Source organism: Anser anser (genome assembly GCF_964211835.1).
Source record: "Anser anser genome assembly, chromosome: W".
Lineage (NCBI taxonomy): Eukaryota > Metazoa > Chordata > Aves > Anseriformes > Anatidae > Anser > Anser anser.
Window position 1 is genome coordinate 5244739 of NC_139731.1, and position 21963 is coordinate 5266701.

Genomic DNA, 21963 nt, shown 5'->3' on the forward strand with positions numbered 1-21963 from the left:
AAACAAGAATCAAAATAAGATAGTAATGTGTATTGTTCTGCAGCATACTGAAAAGTGATCTGAAGGCGACAAATCCTCCATTTTCTTTAATTTCCTTTCTCTAGAACTGTGTAACCATTTCAATAATTTCTATGCAGATGGGAATATGTAACCTGAAACCAAAGTCTAGACTATTCTCCAATTTCACAGAACCAGATTATGACTCCAGAGTCCATTTTAGAGATAGGAAACAATAAATGAACAAGTCTGGAAAAGTTTCTTTAGCATTTGTCTACATACAGATAGTTGTTTAAGTGTTATATTTTGTGCTGGTAAAGATAAATGGACTAAGTATTGCACCTGAAATGAAGCAGCTACATACCAGCTACTAGGAGCTTTTAATTTTCAAACATACTTTTTAGTGCTTGTTGGGGCATAATCTGAAGAGGTCTATCTTTGGAGAAGCAAAGCATTTGTGTGTACAGATGGGTGTAAACTGGATGATGCTCTTACCTGCAGAACAGATTCCCATTTTGTGGGAATGTGGCCGTGGGGGTTGACAAGCCCCATGGTTGGTGATAACATCGGACTCTTAAGGATGAGACCATCAGGAATGTAAAGAGTTGAGAGGGAACAAAGAAGGGTGATTCAGGTGACACCTTCTTGTCTGGGGTGGCTAGTTCTCCAGCCATTAATGCATGGAAGTGGCTGGGTGTTTGGTGTTGCCGGGCAAAGTTGTTGACCAATGACTAGTTAGTGGAAAGGTACTGCTGTGAGGCGGAAGTTATAGGAAGGGAGCCTGTCCTGAATAAGGGATAGAATGAAGTTGTGCCCTCACTCTGAGAGATGAAGTTATGCCCTCAGTGTAAGAGTTGAAGTTATGTCATCAATAAAGTGGTAGCAGCTACTGATCCTAAAAAAAAACTGGTGTCCGTGTGGTCGTTTCGCAACACCATACGAAAGTCTTGTTAAAAATAGTCAAAATTCCATACACTGAAGAAAGCCCTCTACCTCTGCATCAATAATTAATCCTAAACCAAAGGTATTAGCATGAATGGTTCACATTATCCTGGTCATGAAATACTTTCACACATTAACTTCCCTAACCGAGCAAGATCATACAGTGGAAGTTTGAGTAATCAGACTCAGAAAAAATTGTTCATATCTGTCCTGCAAAACATCCCCTCTGCCTTTGTTTTTCACAGAAGGCTTCACTTTTCTAGGGTCATGACTAAGAAAATTTACTTGACACTCAGAGGATTAATAGCTATGTATTTTTTTCTTTATAGTTTCACGTGCTATTGGATTTCTGTTTCTGTAGAAGATATTTTTTTGGGGGAAGCCCACACAGTAGTATCAGTTTGGGAAGGACTGCAGCGCATGGTAGGAATCCCACGTTGGAGCAGGAGCTCCATGAAGGAGCAGCAAAGACATTATGGACTGACCGCAACCCCCATTCCCCGTTCCCCTGTGTCACTTGGTGGGAGGAGGTAGAAGAGGGTGGATGGGGGGAAGGTGCTTTGAGTTTTCTTTTAGTTTCTCACTGTTCTAGTCTGCTAGTGAAGTGCAATAAATTATATTAATCTCCCCACGCTGAGTCTGTTTTGCCTGTGACGATAATTGATGAGTGATCTCCCTGTCTTTATCTCAACCCTTCAGCCCTTCCCATCATTTTCTCCCCCTTTTCCTTTGAGAAGGGGAAGTGAGAGAGCGGCTATGTTGGAGTTTGGCTGCCCAGCAATGTAAAACCAACACAGTGATTAAAGGAGGAACAGATTACAAGTTACAAGTTGTATTTTTTTTTTAAATAAATTGTATAAGGATTGTATTCCTCTTCTAAGTAAGTACTTGACAACTATGTTAGAAGAGTGCTCGCTTGTCCCTGCAGATGGTATTTACATCATCTAATTTCAAACACCCTGCTCCCATCATCTGAATCTCCCCTTAGAGCTCTCGTCGAATAAATAGTAAGAAGTAGATAATTCACATGCTCCAAACTAGAACTTGCTTTGGTGCACAAGGGAGAACGGTGAAATTACTCTCCTAAATGTTGGGCCATTTTTAGTTTTACCTCTCATCCATTCCCCCAGCAATTAAAATCATCTCTATCAGTTGCAGATTTGCTTTATTTGAGAGCTTAGCAACACATACACCATGACCATTCTTCTAGTAGTAGATGGAAGTCCTCTCCACTTCTCTTCCCATTTTTAAAGACATCCAATGAAAATGTTATAGTATGAGCTGTATTATGCTGTGTTTGACATGTCACTGGTTTAAAAACATGTAATGGTTTATGATTTATTACAGAGATTCCCTACAAATTTTTCCGAAATTGTCACAATCAGGAAAGTGAGAGACAAGAAAAAATTTACATGATTTTCCTTTCAAATGAATAATTTCCTAGTGAGAACTTTTATTGTGAAGGATAGCCTACCTAAGATAAATACCAGTGGTTTAGGCAGAAATGCAGGAAGCAGTGGTAATTGGGTCAGGGAGGGAGGGGAGAGTAATCCTTCTCCATGTGCTTCTTCCTGACACCAGGATCTTGCTGGTGGGGCACAAGAGAGGACAGCACAGCTACTGTTTCAAAATATCAAAAAAGTGTTGGTTGAGGTGAAGTCAAGCCATACTTCTAAGTTGCTTTATTAACTAGCCCTTTGCTTACACTGACATCAGGAACACATCACCTTTGAGTTTAGTTTCTAAATGAGTCTCAGGAAATAAAAATCTTTCTCAACAGAGTAAAGAGTTCCTCTGGTGTGACCTAAAATGTCACAGTTCATTCTAGGCACATCTGGAGCTGAACTTGGCAAGGGATGCAAAAAATAAGAAGAGATTTTACAGGTACATTAGCCAGAAAAGGAAGACTAAAGAGAGTGTACTCCCTCTGACAAACAATATGTTGTGGTTTAACCCGGCTGGCAGCTAAACACCACACAGCCGTTCGCTCACCCTCCCCCCTCCCTCTCTGGGATGGGGGAGAGAAACGGGAAAGTGAAGCCGGTGAGTTGAGATAAAGACAGTTTATTAAGACAGGAATATAATAATAACAATAATAATAATAATAGTGATAATGATAATATTATTAATAATAATAATGTGTAAGAAAACAAGTGATGCACAATGCAATTGCTCACCACCCGCTGACCGATGCCCAGCCTATCCCCGAGCAGCCCGGCCCCGCACCCCGGCCAGCCACCCCTATATATTGTTTAGCATGACGTCAGATGGTATGGAATACCCCTTTGGCCAGTTTGGGTCAGCTGTCCTGGGTCTGTCCCCTCCCAGCTCCTGATGCAACCCCAGCCTGCTCGCTGGCAGGACAGAGCGAGAAGCCGAAAAGTCCTTGGCCTGGTGTAAACACTGCTCTGCAACAATTAAAACATCAGCATGTTATCAGCGCTCTTCTCACCCTAATCCAAAACATAGCACCCTACCAGCTACTATGAGGGAAAATTAACTCTGTGCTAACTGGAACCAGGACACAATATTAGAGAACTGGTAACAACAGACATGGAGAAGGCTGAGGTACTCAAGTTCTTTGCCTAAGTCTTCACTGGCAGTCACTCTCTCCACATCTCTCAAGTCCCTGAGCCTCAAGGCAGGGACTCAGGGAGCAAAGTCCCTCCCACAGTAAGTGAAGATTGGGTTTGAGACCACCTGATGAACCTGAACATATATAAGTCTATAGGGCCCGAATACATGCATCTGAGGGTCCTGAGGGAAGTGGCTGATGCAGCTGACAGGCAACTCTCCATCATATTTGAAAAGCCATAGCAGTCAGGTGAAGTCTCTGGTGACCGGAAAAAGGGAAACATCACTCCCATTCTTAAAAAGGGCAGAAATGAAGACCCTCAGAACTATAGACTGGTCAGAATCACCTCTGTTCCTGGGAAGATGATAGAACACATCCTTCTGCAAGCAATGTTAAGAAACATGCAGGAGAAGGAGGTGATCTGAGACAGCCAGCACAGCTTCACCAAGGGCATGTTGTGCCTGACCAGTCTGGCAGCCTTCTGTGATGGAGTGACCGCATCAGTCGATAAGGGAAGACTGACTGATGTCATCTAGCTGGACTTCTGTAAGGCCTTTAACACAGTCCCATCTGACATCCTGATCTCCAAATTGGAGAAATATGGCTTTCATGGGTGGACCATTCAGCGGATAAGGAATTGGCCTGAGGGACTGTAGTGGGTTTACATGGCAAGGTTTTGGTAGCAGGGGGCCATAGGGGTGCATTCCGAGAGAAGAATCTAGAAGCTGCCCCATGTTATATAAGGGCCCCACTGCTGACCAGAGCGGAGCCAATAAGCAATGTTGGTTGCGCCTCTATGAGTGCATATTTAAGAAAAGTTAAAAAAAAAAAAAGCCAAAAAAAAACCAAACCTTCTGCTAGACAGCAGCTGGGAGAGAGAGAGGAGTGAGAAACAGCCTTGCAGGCACCAAGGTCAGTGAAGAAAGAGGGGAAGAGGTGCTCCAGGTGCCAGAGCAGAAGTCCCCTGCAGCCTGTGGTGAGGACCATGGTGAAGCAGGCTGTCCCCCTGCAGCCCATGGAGTACCACGGTGGAGCAGGTGGACCTGCACCGACGGAGACTGCAGCCTGTGGAGGACCCCTGCCAGAGCAGATTCCGGGCCGGACCTGTAGCCCGTGGAGAGGAGACCACGCAGGAGCAGGTGACCTGGCAGGAGCTGCTGCCCGTGGGGGACCCAGGTTGGAGCAGTGCGCTCCTGAGGGATGGACCCCGTGGTACGGACCCATATCTGGAGCAGTTCTTGAAGAGCTGCTGCCTGTGGGAAGCCCATGCAGGATCAGTTCATGAAGGACTGCATCCGGTGGGAGGGACCCCACGTTGGAGCAGGGGAAGAGAGTGACCGAGAAGGAGTGGCAGAGACAAAGCGCTATAGACTGACTGCAACCCCTATTCCCCTGTCCCCCTGCACCGTTTGGGGGGACGAGGTAGAAGAGGGTGGATGGGGGGAAGGCGTTTTTGGTTTCTTTCCTTTGTTTCTCGCTTCTCTAGCTTGTTTGTATTAGGCAAGAAATCTTACTATGTCTCTACTCTGAGTCTGTTTTGCCCGTCATGATAATTGTCGAGCAATCTCCTCGTCCTTATTTCAACCCCTGAGCCCTTTGCATAATATTTTCTCCCCCTTTCCCTTTGAGGAGGGGGAGTGAGAGAGCGGCCGTGGTGGAACTCGGTTGCCCACCTGAGTAAAACCACCACATGGACTGGTACTGTTCAATATCTTTATATACGACATAGACAGTGGGATCGAGTGCACCCTCAGCAAGTTTACAGTTGAAACCAAGCTGAGTGGTGCATTTGATACAAGAGAAGGAGGGGATGTCATCCAAAGGGACCTGGACAAGCTAGAAAAGTGAGCCCATGTGAACCTAATGAGGTTCAACAAATCAAAGTGCAAGGTGCTACACCTGGGTCAGGGCAATCCCAGACATGAATACAGACTGGGAGAAGAACTCATTCAGAGTTCTCAGCCCTGCAGAGAAGGACTTGGGGGTTCTAGTGGACTAAAAGCTGAGCTTGAGCCAGCAGTGCGTGCTTGCATCCCAGGAGGCGAATTGCATCCTGGGCTGCGTCAACAGAGGCATAGCCAGCAGGTCAAGGGAGGTGATTGTCCCCCTCTCCTCTGCCCTTGTGAGGCCCCACTTGGAGTACTGCGTCCGGGTTTGGGGCCCCCAGCACAAGAAGTGTGTGGGCCTTTTAGTGCGGGTCTAAAGGAGGGCAGTGAACATCATGCTGGATCACCTCTCCTATGAAGAAAGGCTGAGAGAGCTGGGGTTGTTCACCCTGGAGAAGAGAAGGCTCCAGGGAGACCTCATTGCAGCCTTTCAGTATTTAAAGGGGGCTTGTAAAAAAGATGGAGGGCAACTTTTTGCTCAGTCAGATAATGACAGGACAAGGGGGTATGATTTTAAACTAAAAGAGGGGAGAGTTTGAGTAGATGTTTGGAGGAAATTCTTCACTTAGAGGGTGGTGAGGCACTGGAACACATTGTTCTGAGAAGTTTTGGATGTCCCATCCCTGGAGGTGTTGCTGGCTGATGTCACCGCGGGACCTCTCTCATACATTTGTCAACAGTCATAGGAATCTATAGATGTCCCAGTTGACTGGAAGGTGGCAAATGTGCTTCCAATTTTCAAGAAGGGCAAGAAAGAATATCCTGGGAATTACAGGCCTGTCAGTCTCACTTCAGTGTCTGGTAAAATTATGGAGAAGATTATTATGGGAGTCACTGAAGAACACCTAAAGGACTATGCAGTCATTGTTCAGAGCCAACATGGGTTCACTAGGGGTAGGTCATGTTGTCCTGGTTTCGGAGTTAATTTTCCTCCTAGTAGCTGGTAGAGTGCTGTGATCTGCCCTGAAAGACTGCTGTGACAGATGGAGCCTGAAGTCATGGACTAAACAAACTCAGTGGACATTTTATATACATATATGAAAAGTGATGCTTAATTGGAATGTTTTGGAATGTATGGAACCTGAGCATGACTTAAATGGTATGGAATAAGGCAAGGATATTGTTCAGGTTTAGGGTAGGATAGGGTTAGTTTTCCTCCTGGTAGCTGGTAGGGTGCTGTGTTTGGGATTTAGGATGAGGATAATGTTGATAACATGCTGATGTTTTAATTATTGCATAGCAGTGCTTACACTAAGACAAGGACTTTTCAGCTTCTCATGCTGCCCTGCCAGTGGACAGGCTGGGGGTGCATCAGGAGCTGGGAGGGGACAGACCCAGGACAGCTGACCCAAACTGGCCGAAGGGGTATTCCATACCATCTGACGTCATGCTGAACAATTAATATGGGGTGGCTGGCCGGAGTGGGGGGACAGGCTGCTCGGGGATAAGCTGGGCATCAGTCAGCAAGTGGTGAGCAATTGCATTGTGCATCACTTGTTTTGTACACGTTATTATTAGTAGTGCTATTATCATTATTATTATTATTATTTTCCTTTTTTTTTTCTGTCCTAATAAACTGTCTTTACCACAAGCTTTCACTTCTTTTTTCTGATTCTCTCCCCCATCCCAGAGAGGGAGGGGGGAGGGTGAGCGAACGGCTGTGTGGTGCTTAGCTGCCGGCCAGGTTAAACCACAACACATGTCTAACCAACTTAATTTCCTTTTTACATGGGCATGTAGTGGTAGGACAAGGGGTAACGGCTTTAAACCGAAAGAGAGTAGATTTAGTTTAGATATTAGGAAGAAATTCTTCAGTATGAGTGTGGTGAGACACTGGAACAGGTTACCCAGAGAAGTTGTGGATGCCCCATCCCTGGAAGTGTTCAAGGTCAGGTTGGACAGGGCTTTGGGCAACTTGATCTAGTGAGAGATGTCCCTGCCCATGGCAGGGTGGTTGGACTAGATGTTCTTTAAAGGTCTTTTCCAACCCAAAGCATTCTATGATTGTATGATTCTATGATTCTGTAGCACCATGCAATTCAATGCCAGTTTTCGCCTTTTAAGTTATAGAGAAGCCTTTTTAAAAAGCTCAGCTTTATCTTTATCCATTCTTGAAGGTTTTCAAAACCCAACTGGATAAATCCCAGAGCCACCTAGTCTGATCTCATAATAATCTGCTTTGGCCAGGATCTTGGAATAGAGACTTCCTGAGGTTCCTCACTACCATAAATTATCCGATGATCTGCCCAAATAGCATTTAAAAACAAGAATTACCCCCCCCCCAAAAAAAAGTAATACACACCTCCAAAAACTACTTGGTAAGGAAACTATGCATAACATTATAAAGAATGTCCAAATACTGGGATTTGAATATAAATTCAAAATTCCAAAATACCACAAAAATTATTAACTAAGAACTTATCTTCAAAGCCAACTTAACAATTCAACATGATCCAAAGTACTTTCCCTGTGACATAGCGAAAATATTAAGTGGATGGTTGTGATACACAAAGTGGAAAATCTACTGAACAGATTTCTGCTTACAATTTTTAATGAAAACTCAGTGAAGGAACATGAGCTAGCAGCATGATTTTTTTTTTTTTTGTCACAGTATGTGATTTATATGCAGCATTAAATGGTAAGCTATCTAGACAATAAAATATCTAAGATACAAACTACTTGAAATAAGTCAATTTTCACCAAGGGAATGAGTCAAAAATTCATATTAAAAACTTGTTTGAATGCAAAAATAGGAATTTTAATGAACAAGCAACAAACACACATCATTATCAAAAGATTATGTAATAGAAATTCCAAGTTTCATTAAGTTTAGATGAAACATCATTACATATTACATGAAAAAGTGATTAACAGGTTCAAGTCATGGTTGACAGAAAATTGAAGACACTTAAAATTTGTTCCAGCAGAATCCTCTTATAGTAAGTTTTGTTTCTGAAAGTATGTTTTATCCCACAGCTTTCTTAAGTGCCAAGAAATGGAATAAGACGTTATAAACAAATGTATTGTTTTCAAGGGGGAAAGATCACTGTCACCAAAGTTACCAAAAAGCCCCAAACACCAGTTGCAGAGTTCGCCAGACACACTATCCAGTTTTTATATTTGAATTATATTCTAAGTCTGAGTAAGCTTAGAATAGTATTCCTTTGGGCTCATTCAGACAACTAGGAATTGTATACTATGCACCAACATTATTAAAATTTACATTTAAAAGCCAAGTACAGTCACATCAGAAGTGATTATAAATTTTTTAGCAACCTTTCCTTTCTCTCCAAACCCCATTTTATGGTCAACTTTTTTTTTTTGTCATTGTTGAAAAAAAATCACAGTTACAGAATTTAGAAAATATTGCAAAAAAAAAGTTTGAGGAGACTAAGATTTAGTTAAGAAAGAAAATATGTACTTGAAAAATATTAATTAGTTTAAATATTAGATTTGATTAACTAGCTTTTGTTAGAAAAAAAGCCTTCCTGGACTAGCCATCGTTCAGAAAATGACTGATCAGTGTCTCAGCCAAGATTTTTTAAATTCTAATGTCAGGCTTGGGCTACTTTTTATTTTCATTTTTTCTGGCAACATTTAATAATAAGAGCATTGCTCAGGCTATACTATATTACAGGAAGTGCAAGTTCCCAAGTAATATTAATTCATAATTCAACATTAACCATCATAGCTAGTTTTAAAAAAGGCAAGAGGTTTAATTGCAAGAGTTGATCTTTCTGTGCAAGGTTCATAACTGTTTAATATCCTTGTCTCTTGAGCAGTTGAGTAGAGTCACACTGCTTGTGAACAGCTTTAGGATTTTCCAGTTAAGGATAAACTGAAGCAACTAGACTGACTTTTACTCCGTTCATGGGATATGAATGGGATTGTAGACATATACTAGAGAAAGTTCATTTCAATACTTACAATTGTTTATTGAAACAATTAGAAATTAAAGTTCTAATAACAACACTGGTGACTTAAGTAATGCTTTTATTCAGTTTCTGGGTATAAATGGTCAGAAAATAACTATAAATACCGAAGTAGTCTAACACTGCTGAAATAACAGAGGCCCAACTGCCTACACTAAGACGTACAAAATGCAGAGGATAATGCTTGCAGAAGAGGACATATCTGGCCAGAGAGGATGTGTTACAGCAAAATTAAATTGAACATTTTTCAGGTGTGCAGATTAAAAGTGACAACTAGTAAGATGCAGACTAAAACGTGACCTCTGCTCCTCTGATTTCTGTCCTTGTTAACTCCTATCAAACTCTTCCAGTTCATACAAAGACATGAAAACACCTTCCCCTGATCACTGTTTTGGTAAGAACCCCCTTCAAACTTTTACCCCCTGTCCTCTGCTGCAGAGGCACCTGCACTCAGCTGAGCTTGCTGACTCTCTCAGCAGCAACACGCTTCTCACCTCACTAACTATCCAGGCCATGTGGTGCTGTGGCACTTTGTCCTGCCCATGAAGCTCCAACCCTTTCCCCACACATGCCAGGCTCCTGTAGGGTGGCCCCACATGTGCCTTCCCTATGCTCCAGCCTACACTGAGGACCACTCCTTTTGGACCTTCACTGGATAAGCTTGCATTGTCACACCAGAGCAGAATATACCTTTCTTTTTTATGGAAGGAATGAACTTGCTATGCTAGTGTTATTTCAGTGAAGCGTAGCCAGCCTCAGTAACTCTCATGTCCCCTATAGATGAACTCATTGGAGGGAAGACCATACAATATTTTCTTTTGAAAAGCACCTAGTATTTGATCAACATCTCCAGAAATAAAGGTGAATATGTAAAAAGCATTGCCACGCACAAAACAACACTCACATGCCCTTCCAGCATTATCCTCCTCACCCAGAAGAACTGGATAAACTTTCCCTTTGCTGAAACACAGGGTGCTGGAGGAAGAGGCTCAGTGATTGGCAGGAGTTACCAGGGTGCACAGGGAAAGGGTTCAGTGCAGCAACTCCTTTCCATCAAACACAAAGTGCCACCAACACACAATAGCATCAAAAGGGCAGGGAACAAGGAGGTGCACAATCGCTTTTCGTAGCCCTGACACATGAAAAACCCAGTGAGTCTCCAGTGAGTGTTTTTTTTTGTTTGTTTTTGTTTTTTTATAAAACAGGGGCAAGCAAACTGCCTTCAGAAAACACCCTTCCAGTCAGCACAAGCAACTAGGTATGTCTACCTAGTTGCCCACTTAACATTAAGAAATGCCTATTCAAAAACATGTCCATTTAGACAGGACTAACACAGTCCTGAAGGCTTCAGTTTCCATCGCTTTCATGCATGTGTTATATACTGCCATTTTAGAGAGCCTAATTGTTATAGCTAACAATTAAATCCAGTCAAGGTAGCTGATTTTCAAACTAAGTTCTGCCATCAACTTGAAAAGCGTAATTGTGCCTGGGAAATAACTGGTATCTTTTGGTATATATAGATATTTGAATAGCAGTTCCCCTCTGATTGAGGGAAACACACACACGCACAAAGGCTTTTCTTTCTATATGAAAAAATTGTCAGCTCTCAAAAGCATTTTCAATAATATATAAATAATTTATAAATGACCTCAGTTGAGCTTGTCAGTATAAATAAGAGTGGCCTATATACATTTTTATTTATTTATAACAAAAACCTTATCTAGCCTAAAATTCAATTAATTTCAAAGGGTTTTAAAAAATGGGATTTTCTTCAGTAATAGCTCACTAACTTGAGGCTACCATGAGCAAGACAAAACTCTGGTCTTTTGAGAATCATCATAAGAAGTGACCCTCTAAACACAGAGAGATTGTCAGAAGACCTATTCTAGCTAGTGGTATATAACCGGACAATAAACTAAGACCAGGCACTCACTTTGCATAAATGAAGTAGATAGAAAAATGCAATGCATGTAAGTTTTGTAACCTCTATTTTACACCATCCAAAATTACAGCTGGGTAGTTTCAAAAATATTTTCAGTCATGCTAAATGCAGAGCAAAGTGTAGTTAATGCATTGGCATACCAGAAAACAAATTTACGTATGCAAAAAGAAATGGAAAATCTTGCAGCTATCTTTTTTTAAACAAACAACTGCTAGAGTGTGGACTTCATCATAACTACTTTTCACAAAAATACCGAGAATTCTAACACAAAAACAAGTTTAAATGAACTCTTTATAGAACACTGATGGATGTGCAGCATCTATAATACTCCTTCAACATGCACATAGCCCTCTTACAAAGCACCGCTTCTTAAACGTATAATAGATGCACTGCTAACAGTAAAAGTATAAAAATAAACACAATCACTTGTAAAAAATTAATGAAAAGGATCAACTTTTTCTCATTTGAACATGTAAATTATTTTTTTCTGGGTACATTTAAGAGTATTATTCTCTTACAAAAAATGAGAAGTCTTGAAGGATTCCAGTTCCATCTCTGCTCATTCCGAATTATTTGCATGAACTATCCAAGGTCCCAGTGTTCCCCAACCTTTGATCAAGAGCTCTTAAACTATTTAAACTCTATCAAGATCATATTATTAAAAAAAAGTATTTCTAGCTTTACTCTAAGTTAATTAAATATTTATGTTGCTCTCCATAGTCTTAGTACATAAAGTGTGTTACTGAGTGTCCCATTTACAGTTTCTAATAGGCAAGATATATCCAACTTAGTTCATGGTTTGTATGATTAAATAAAAAGTCCTAGTTTTCATAAAGAGCAATGGAGTACAGAATTCCTAGTGCACCAAAGTATAATTCAGTCTGAAGCAGAACTGCACATTTCTCATGTTTTGAAAAAAAGTTGAAAAAACTTTTCAGCCAACAGAAAAGTGTTCGCTTAAAGATTTCTTTAAATTGTATAATCCAGAAGTGTTGTAAGAGTCCCTTTTCTTTCCACAACTCATCACTGAAAGGCTGATCCTATGTTATCATTTAAAGAAAACATGCAAAAATAATTTAACTGGCATATTCTATGAAGCACTTACCATTACTAAGATGTCAGACACTGAAATAATGTTTCCTGTTAAAGGGACAGCTACACTAACCAGTGTTCAAGTGCTCACACTGAGCTGATTAAACTATAAAAAACACATACCGCCACCCCCAAATCTCATTCTAAGAGATTTCCTCATACTATTTTTTTTTGGGGGGGGGGGCAAGGGGGGGACAAATATTATATTGCAAATATGAAAGCCAGTCCTGTATTATTATTTTTTAAATCACATAATTAAATTCTTAACTGTGCTAGGTAGAAGCCACAATATGGAAGAAGGTTCCTTTAACAAGGAAGGAGACAGATATCACTTTATCAGAATGTGGGAATGGAATCTGTACCTATGAGTAAATGGCAATGCGTTCTGGGTTGGTTCAGCCCTTGAGTCCGAGTTCTGCATCACTTCTGGTGTCACTCTCTCATCATCTGTCCCGTTAATAGTTTCTGGCGTTAAAGGAGACTGAATATCCCCTCCAGCTGATTCCTTAAGTAAAACAAACAAATGACATATTAGAGTTACAAACCAACTTGCTCGGGAAGGCAATATATGCATAAGTACTAAAATTAATTCTTAAATGAGATACGAATTTTAGGCAATATTACTGTGAGGCTCACTGATTTCCAGCATCCCTCATAGGAATATATTACCATAAAATTCATATTATCTTGTACAAAACACAACTGAACTATGATTTATTTGCAAGCCTCCTGCTTATTATAGAGCTCTCTCTCTCTTACCTGATATTATTATATACAGCCCCCTGGAGCTGGAAGATGGTGACAGGGAGTGAGATGAAACCTTTATAATCCAATGGGAAAGTGTGTGACCTCCTACATATTTTGAATGTTCAAAAGTCTATGGGGCTGGATAGGATTCATCCAAACATACTGAAGGAGCTGACAGAAGTGCTCGCCAAGCCACTTTCAATAATTTACTAGCAGTCCTGGCTAACCGGGGAAGCCCCTGTTGACTAGAGGTTAGCAAATGTGACACCCATCTACAAGAAGGGCAGGAAGGAGGATCTGGGAGTTACAGGCCTGTCAGTCTGACCTCAGTGCCAGAGAAGGTCATGGAACAGATCATCTTGAGTGCCATCACACATCACATCTCTCTAAAGCAAAACAAAGGAGTAGGTGGTTCTAAAATCATGAACAAAACATAGTGATTCCAGCTTGTTTTCTTATTAAGCATTATACCGTTTTTTTTATTAAGCATTCCATACACTTCCCTGGAATTGCTGTTCTTCAAAGAGCTTCCCTATTCAGTACCAACTGGCAATAGAATAAAGCTGCAGATATTGATTCAGATACCATAATATGGCTGAAATATTTGTTCCAGAAATTCAAATGACATCCCAGAAAACTACTTTTTCACAAGCTTTGTAAGTAAACTGCATATTTCCACAAAGAAAAAGCTAACAGGTGACAGGCTTATGACCATTTTGCCAAAATCAGCCTATTCTTTGCACTATAAAAATATTGTGATACCAAAACCTATCAAGCAATCACTATTCTTAATAGCCTACATAGGAGGGGCTCAGAATCACAGAAGAAAGAGTTGGACTGTTTTGAATAAGTTATTCACCACATAATTTCATATATTAACAGAGGTCTTAATCTGAAATGACCAGGGTCACAAGAAATATCTGTGGACAGATTCTGGCTTAGAGAAGAAAAGAACTGAGATTCAGACTCTGGTTGACAAAAACCTTGTCATGTAAATCCAATTCACTGCCTTGCAGCAACTTTTGGGGAGGTGATCAAAATGACAGTAAGTGCTCCATCAAATGTCTCTAGGGTACCACCTCCCCTCTCTACTACCAAGCATCCATCTTCCCCCTAGTCATAAATATCTCTGAGTCCTAGCACCATGGAAGTGCTGCAGTCTGCTGTGAAGCCATCACTTCATCTGCATCATGGAGTTCATTTGCTCTAAACTCCAAAGTTCCTGATACAGAATCACACAATCACAGACCGGTTGAGGTTGGAAGGGACTTCCAGAGATCATCTAGTCCAACCCCCCTGCTCAAGCAGGGCCACCTAGAGCATGTCACACAGAATCGCATCCAGGCAGGTTTTGAATATCTCCAAAGAAGGAGATTCCACAACCTCTCTGGGTAGCCTGAGCCTGTTCTAGTGCTCTGTCACCTGAACCATAAAGAAGTTCTTCCTCATATGTCAATGAAACCTCCTGTGGTTCAATTTATACCCATTATGCCTTGTCCTGTCACTGGCCACCACTGAGAAGAGTTTGGCCCCATCCTCTTTACATTGTCCACTCAGGTATTCGTAGAGGTTGATAAGATCCCCTCTCAATCTCCTCTCCTCTAGGCTAAACAGGCCCAGCTCACTTAGTCTTTCCTCATAAGACAGATGCTCCAATTCCTTAATCATCTTCGTGGCTCTACACTGGCCCCTCTCTAGAAGTTCTACATCCCTCTTGTACTGGTGAGCTTAGAACTGCACACAATATTCCAGGTGTGGCCTCACCAGAGCTGAGTAGAGGGGGAGGATCACCTCCCTTGACCTGCTATCCACACTCCTCCTGATGCAGGCTAGGATCCCATTGGCCTTCTTGGCCACAAGAGCACATTGCTGGCTCATGGTTAACTTGCTGTCCACCATGACCCCCAGGTCCCTCTCCACAGAGCTGCTCTCCAGCAGGTCAGCCCCCAGCCTGTACTGGTGCTTGGGGCTGTTCCTCCCCAGGTGCAGGACCCTGCACTTGCCCTTGTTGAACCTCACGAGGTTCCTCTCCGCCCAACTCTCCAGCCTGTCCAGGTCCCTCTGAATGGCTGCACAGGCCTCTGGTGTGACAGCCACTCCACCAAGCTTTGTATCATCTGCAAAGTTGCTGAGGGTGCACTCTGCCCCTTCATCCAGATCACTGATGAATAAGTTGAACAAGACTGGACCCAGTACTGACCCCTGGGGGACACCACTAGCCACAGGCCTCCAAGTAGACTTGGCACCATTGAACACAACCCTCTGAGCTCTGCCATCCAGCCAGTTCTCAGTCCACCCCACTCTCCACTCATGGATCCCACATTTCCGGAGCTTGCTCAGGACGATGTTATGGGAGACAGTGTCAAAAGCCTTGCTGAAGTCAAGGTAGACAACATCCACTGCTCTCCCCTCATCCATCCAGCCAGTCATCTCATCGTAGAAGACTATCAGGTTGGTTAAACATGACTTCCCCTTGATGAATCCATGTTGACTGCTCCTAATCACCTTCTTTTCCTCCACCTGCTTATAGATGGCCTCAAGGATGAGCTGCTCCATCACCTTTCCATGGATGGAGGTGAGGCTGACTGGCCTGTAGTTTCCTGGGTCTTCCTTCTTGCCCTTCCTGAAGACTAGAGTAATGTTGGCTTTCTTCCAGTCCTCAGGCACCTCCCCTGTTCTCCATGACCTTTCAAAGATGATGGAGAGTGGCCTAGCAATAACATCGGCCAGCTCCCTCAGCACCCTCAGGTGCATCCCCTCCAAGATCCTGAGCTTGGAGGAAGTGGTGCTTGAATATTAGCCAACTCTCCTGGGCCCCCTTTCCCTCGAGAGCCCTGGCCCAGGGGATTCCTCCAATTAGGTCCCTGAAGAGGTCAAAGTTAGTTCTCTTGAAATCCAGGGTTGCGATCCTACTTTTTGCCCTGCTTCCTCCTCGCAGGATCTTGAACTCCAGCATCTTGTGATCACTGCAGCTGAGACTGCACTCAATCTTCACGTTTCCAACTAGACCATCTCTGTTAGTACCAGGTCTAACAGTGCCCCTCTCCTTGTTGGCTCACCTACCACCCACATCAAGAAGTTATCCACAGTGTTCTGCAGTAACCTCCTGGACTGTTCCAAGCTGTATTGCCTTTCCAGCAAATATCAGGGTGGTTAAAATCCCCATAAGAACCAGGGCCTGTGAACGTGAGGCAACTTGCAGCTGCCTGTAGAAGGCCTCATCCACTTCCTCTTTCTGATCCGGTGGCATGTAGTAAACACCCTCCACAATGTCACCCCTGTTGGCCTGCCCTTTAATCCTCACCCATAGGCTCTCGACTCGCACTCCGTCCATCCCTAGACAGAACTCCATACATTCCAGTTGCTCACTCACGTAAAGAGCAACTCCACCACCTCACCTTCTGTAGTGGGTTTACGTGGCAAGGTTTTGGTAGCAGGGGGCCATAGGGGTGGCTTCTGTGAGAAGGATTTAGAAGCTGCCCCATGTTTGGTAAGGGCCCCACTGCTGACCAGAGCCGAGCCAATAAGTGATGTTGTTTTGCACCTCTGTGAGAGCATATTTAAGACGGAAAAAAAACCGCTGTGCCACACAGCAGCTGGGAGAGTGAGAGGACTGAGGAACAGCCTTGCAGGCGCCAAGGTCGGTGAAGAAGGAAGGGGAGAGGTGCTCCAGGTGCCAGAGCAGAAGTCCCCTGCAGCCTGTGGTGAGGACCATGGTGAAGCAGGATGTCCCCCTGCAGCCCATGGAGTACCACGGTGGAGCAGGTGGACCTGCACCGACGGAGACTGCAGCCTGTGGAAGACCCCTGCCAGAGCAGATTCCGGGCCAGACCTGTAGCCCGTGGAGAGGAGACCACACAGGAGCAGGTGACCTGGCAGGAGCTGCTGCCCGTGGGGGATCCAGGTTGGAGCAGTTTGCTCCTGAGGGATGGACCCCGTGGTATGGACCCATATCTGGAGCAGTTCTTGAAGAGCTGCTGCCTGTGGGAAGCCCACGCCGGATCAGTTCGGCAAGGACTGCATCCTGTGGGAGGGACCCCACAGCACAGGGGACGAGAGTGACCGAGAAGGAGCAGCGGAGAAGAAGCGCTATAGACTGACCATAACCCCCATTCCCCCATTCCCCTGTGCCGCTCGGGGGGAGGAGGTAGAAGAGGGTGGATGGGGGGGAAGGTGCTTTTGGTTTCTTTCCTTTGTTTCTCGCTTCTCTAGCTTGTTAGTAATAAGCAATAAATCTTACTATCTCCCTATGCTGAGTCGGTTTTGCCCGTCACGATAATGACTGTGCGATGTCCTCGTCCTTATCTCAACCCTTGAGCCCTTTTCATCGTATTTTCTCCCCGTTCCTCTTTGAGGAGGGGGAGTGAGAGAGCGGTTGTGGTGGAGCTCGGTCGCCCACCCGAGTAAAACCACCACACCTTCCCGGCCTGTCCTTCCTAAAAAGCACAAAGCCATCCATGGCCACATTCCAGTCATGAGAGCTATCCTACCATGTCTCAGTAATTGGGATGAGATCATAGCCCTACAACCGCATGCACACCTCCAGTTCCCCTTGTTTATTCCCCATGCTGTGTAAGTTTACATAGAGGTATTTGAGATGGGATCTCAATGCATCTGCCTTTCCAGATGGGGCAACTGTAACTCATCCATGTGGGCCTACGGTAGCTCTCCTGTTAAGCTTTGTTCCCTCTCTGGGCTTTGGGCATCCTTTGCCGGCTCTGGTGTTCAGCTGGCATGAGTGGGATGGCATGTCATCCCGTACCTTATTGCCAGCATCCCTGATGATATCCCCCTCCTTCACTGAATCTAGTTTAAAGCCCAATCAATGAGCCCTGCCAACTCATGACCAAGGACCCTCTTTCCCCTTTGGGAAAGATGAATCCCGTCCGATGCCAGCAAGCTCCGTGTCATGTAAGGCTTCCTGTCACCAAAGAACCCAAAATTTTGGTGATGACACCAGCCACGGAGCCACGTGTTAATGGATGCTATCCTTCTGTTCCTGTCGCTGTCAGTACTGGGGAGAATGGAGGAGAAGATGACTTGTGCACCCAAGTTCCTGATCATCCATCCCAACTCCCTGAAGTCCCTTTTGATTGCTCTCGGGCTATGCATTTCCACTTCTTCTCTTCCTAGATGTAGGACCAGAAATGGGTAATAGTCTGAGGGTTGAGCCAAGCTGGGAAGTCTCCTGGTGATGTCCTTAACCCGGGCCCCAGGAAGGCAGCAGACTTCCCTTAGAGGAGGGTCCCTTCTATATATTGGACCCTCTGTTCCCCCTGTTGTGGAATCAATCATGCACAACTAAAACCCGCCTTTTCTTCCTCCTGCCTTCTCCCTTCTCTCCTTCTTCTCTGGAGAACTAATATGAAGCATTATGTAAAGACTATTACGCTGATGTGTCAGCACTTGCACTAACTGTATCTTTCAGAACAATATACTAACTTATCAACACAGCTAAAAGACAAATTGAAAAGTAAGGCCTGAATATGAAATTATTCCCAAGTGTGCAGTAATTAAATTGCAACTTTCAACATGCAGTCTAGAACTCCTCAAGATAAAATTTCTATAGCTGCCTACAACATAAAATGTAGGGCTCCAAAGGCGAAATCTATACAGGAAAGTTAACAATATCAATAGCTCATATAGATTAAGAGAAAGTTTTAACCCTGGGCAACTGTTAGATAAAAGTATCTTGCCTCTGAGTAATTCTGTCCAAAACAAATAACAAGTCACTCCATTTGACAGTGTCAAATGTAAATCCTGATTTTTAAACAGCATGTCAAAAGATAAGCAGAGTAATTGCTTTCCCTATGAACATAGAAACATGGAAACATTGAGTGGCTTGGTTGGAAGGAACCTTAAAGATCATCTAGTTCCAGTCCCCCTGCCATGGGCAACAATGCCACCCACTGGATCAGGTGCCCCAGGGCCCCATCCAACCAGTCTTGAACACCTCCAGGGATGGAGCATCCACAACCTCTCTGGGCAACCTGTCCCAGCGCCTCACCACCCTCACAGTGAAGAATTTCTTCCTAACATCTAATCTAAATCTCATGTCTTCGAATTAAAAACCATTACCCCATGTCCTATTATTATCTGCCTGAGCAAAAAGTTGCTCTCCATCTTTTTTATAAGCCCCCTTAAATTACTGAAAGGTCGCAATAAGGTCTCCCCGGAGCCTTCTCTTCTCTAGGGTGAACAACCTCAACTCTCTCAGCCTTTCTTCATAGGAGAGGTGCTCCAGCCCGCTGATCATCTTCGTGGCCCTCCTCTGGACCTGTTCTAACAGGTCAACATATTTCTTGTGCTGGGGACCCCACACCTCGATGAAATACTCCAGGTGGGGCCTCACAAGTAAAGAGGAGAGAGGGACAATCACCTCCCTCGACCTTCTGGCTATGCCTCTGTTGATGCAGCCCAGGATGCAGTTGGCCTTCTGGGATGTAAGCGCACACTGCTGGCTCAGGCTGAGCTTTTCGTCCACTAGAACCCCCCAAGTCTTTCCCTGCAGGGCTGAGAACTCTGAATGAGTTCTTCTCCCAGTCTGTATTCATGATTGCCCTGACCCAGGTGTAGCACCTTGCACTTTGATTTGTTGAACCTCATTAGGTTCACATGGGCCCACTTTTCTAGCTTGTCCAGGTCCCTTTGGATGACGTCCCCTCCTTCTCTTGTATGAACTGCACCACTCAGCTTGGAGTCATCTGCAACTGCCTATGTTGTTAATAACGATATTAAACAGTACTGGTCCCAAGATGGACCCCCTGAGGGATACTACTCATCACCAGCCACCACCTGGACCCCCTTGACCACAACTCTCTGTGTGCAGACATCCAGCCAATTCCTTATCCACCGAATGATCCATCCTTCAAATCCACATCACTCCAATTTGGAGACCAGGATGTCATGTGGGACTGTGTCAAAGGCCTTACAGAAGTCCAGGTAGATGACATCGGTTGGTCTTCCCTTATTGACTGATGCAGTCACTCCATCACAGAAGGCCACAAGATTGGTCAGGCACGATTTGCCCTTGGTGAAGCCGTGCTGGCTGTCTCGGATCACCTCTTTGATTTTCATGTGCCCTGACATTGCTTCCAGGAGGATCTGTTCCATGATCTTCCCAGGAACAGAGGTGAGGCTCACCTGTCTGTAGCTCTCCAGGTCTTCCTTTCTGCCCTTTTTAAGAATGGGAGTGATGTTTCCCTTTTTCCAGTCACCAGGGACTTCACCTGACTGCCAGGACTTTTCAAATATTATGGAGAGAGGCTTGGGAACTACATCAGCCACTTCCCTCAGGACACCGGGATGCATGTCATCAGGCCCCATAGACTTGTACCTGTTCAGTTTCATTATGTGGTCTCGAACCTGCTCTTTTCTTACACTGGGAAGGACTTTTCTCCCCCAGAATCCATCTGCAGATTCAGGGAAACAAAAGACTTGGGAAGCCTGACTGCCAGTGAAGACTGAAGCAAAGACGTTGTTGAGTACCACAGCCTTCTCCATGTCTGTGGTTACTAGATCACCTTTCTCGTTTATCAGAGGGGGTACACTCTCCTTGGCCTTTCTTTTCTGACCAATGTACCTGTAGAATCCCTTCCTGTTATTCTTTGCATCTCTTGCCAAGTTTAGTTTCATCTGTGACTTGGCTTTCCTTATCCCATCCCTGCACATCTGGACCGCATCCCTGTACCCTTCCCAGGCCACATGTCCCTGCTTCCACTGCCTGTGCATTTCCTTCTTGCGCCTCAATTTGACCAGCAGGTCCTGCTCAGCCATGCCGGTTTTCTTGTCTTCCCTGCTTGATTTCTTACCCATAGAGATGTAGCGCTCTTGCATGCTAAGAAAAGTGTCTTTAAATAGTTGCCAGCTCTGATCAGCTCCTTTGTCCATAAGGACAGTGTTCCATGGGATCTCATCTGTTAGGTCTTTAAAAAGCTGGAAGTTTGTTCTCCAGAAGTTCAGGGTTCTGACTTCACTCTTTGCCCATATCCCTCAAGATCACAAACTCAACCAGGGCATGGTCACTGCAGCCCAGTCTGCCTCCAGTCTTAACCTCTTCAATGAGTTAATCTGCATTGGTGAGCACCAGGTCCAGTAATGCTTCTGCTCTGGTTGGTTTGTCTAATACCTGGACCAGGAAGTTGCACTCCAGGATTCTTCTCCCAGCCTCTATCGAGTAACTACAGGCCTGGCCGAAGTACTTTACTGCACATAAAGCCAAATGTATGCTAGGTTATAATACTGAAATACATATTTCTATTATTTATGTGTTTATTTATGGATTTTTTCAGAAATTCAGGGACAGTCAAGAAAACGAAAAGACAACCTTGTTTTTTTCTTGTTACGCTAGAGCAAGCAGCTTCCTTTTGATACCAAAAGCCAACCTAGCACTTTGGCAAAAATTCCTGCCAGGGAAAACAACATGAGATTGGTTCACTGTGTACATTTTTGTCCTTGTTCCACTGACTTCTCTTAGAAGGATGTAGCTTTCTAGTGGCAATAAACCTTTTCAGACAGCATGTTGTAAACTTCCTGCCATCCTTGTTCTATCAAAGATCAGAAGTATATCGTGGTGCAAAGCACACAAGAAATGCACTGATTCAATGCATAAAGATGCATTCCCTAGAAAAAAATTTTAAAAGAATCAGTTGTATTAATCCTACTCAACTCAGGAATCCCTGCTGAAGTTTTAAAACTGTTTCATCTTCTAAGAGCAAGATTTACCTTTGTCTTCACTATTGCTTAAAACAAATAGGCTAACTATAATAAACCCCCAGAACCTACATATGACTCTCATCTTCCTTCAACACACTTCACAGGTGAATACTACACAGTAGGAAATAAGTAGAA

At 43.9% G+C, this 21963-nt stretch overlaps 1 protein-coding gene across 10 annotated transcripts in view; it reads right to left on the bottom strand.

Moving 5' to 3' along the window:
- Positions 1 to 21963, bottom strand: part of LOC310888667 (homer protein homolog 1-like) — a gene marked incomplete at its 5' end in the record, with an annotated part of 224822 nt that overhangs the window by 67133 nt on the left and 135726 nt on the right. For all 10 annotated transcript variants that reach the window (XR_014576048.1, XR_014576049.1, XM_083815595.1 and 7 more), the window contains one exon: positions 12729 to 12871. Coding sequence is in view for 8 of the 10 variants with exons in the window: in XM_083815595.1 (XP_083671721.1) it covers positions 12729 to 12871 (143 nt within the window). The remainder of the gene's footprint in view (positions 1 to 12728; positions 12872 to 21963) is intronic.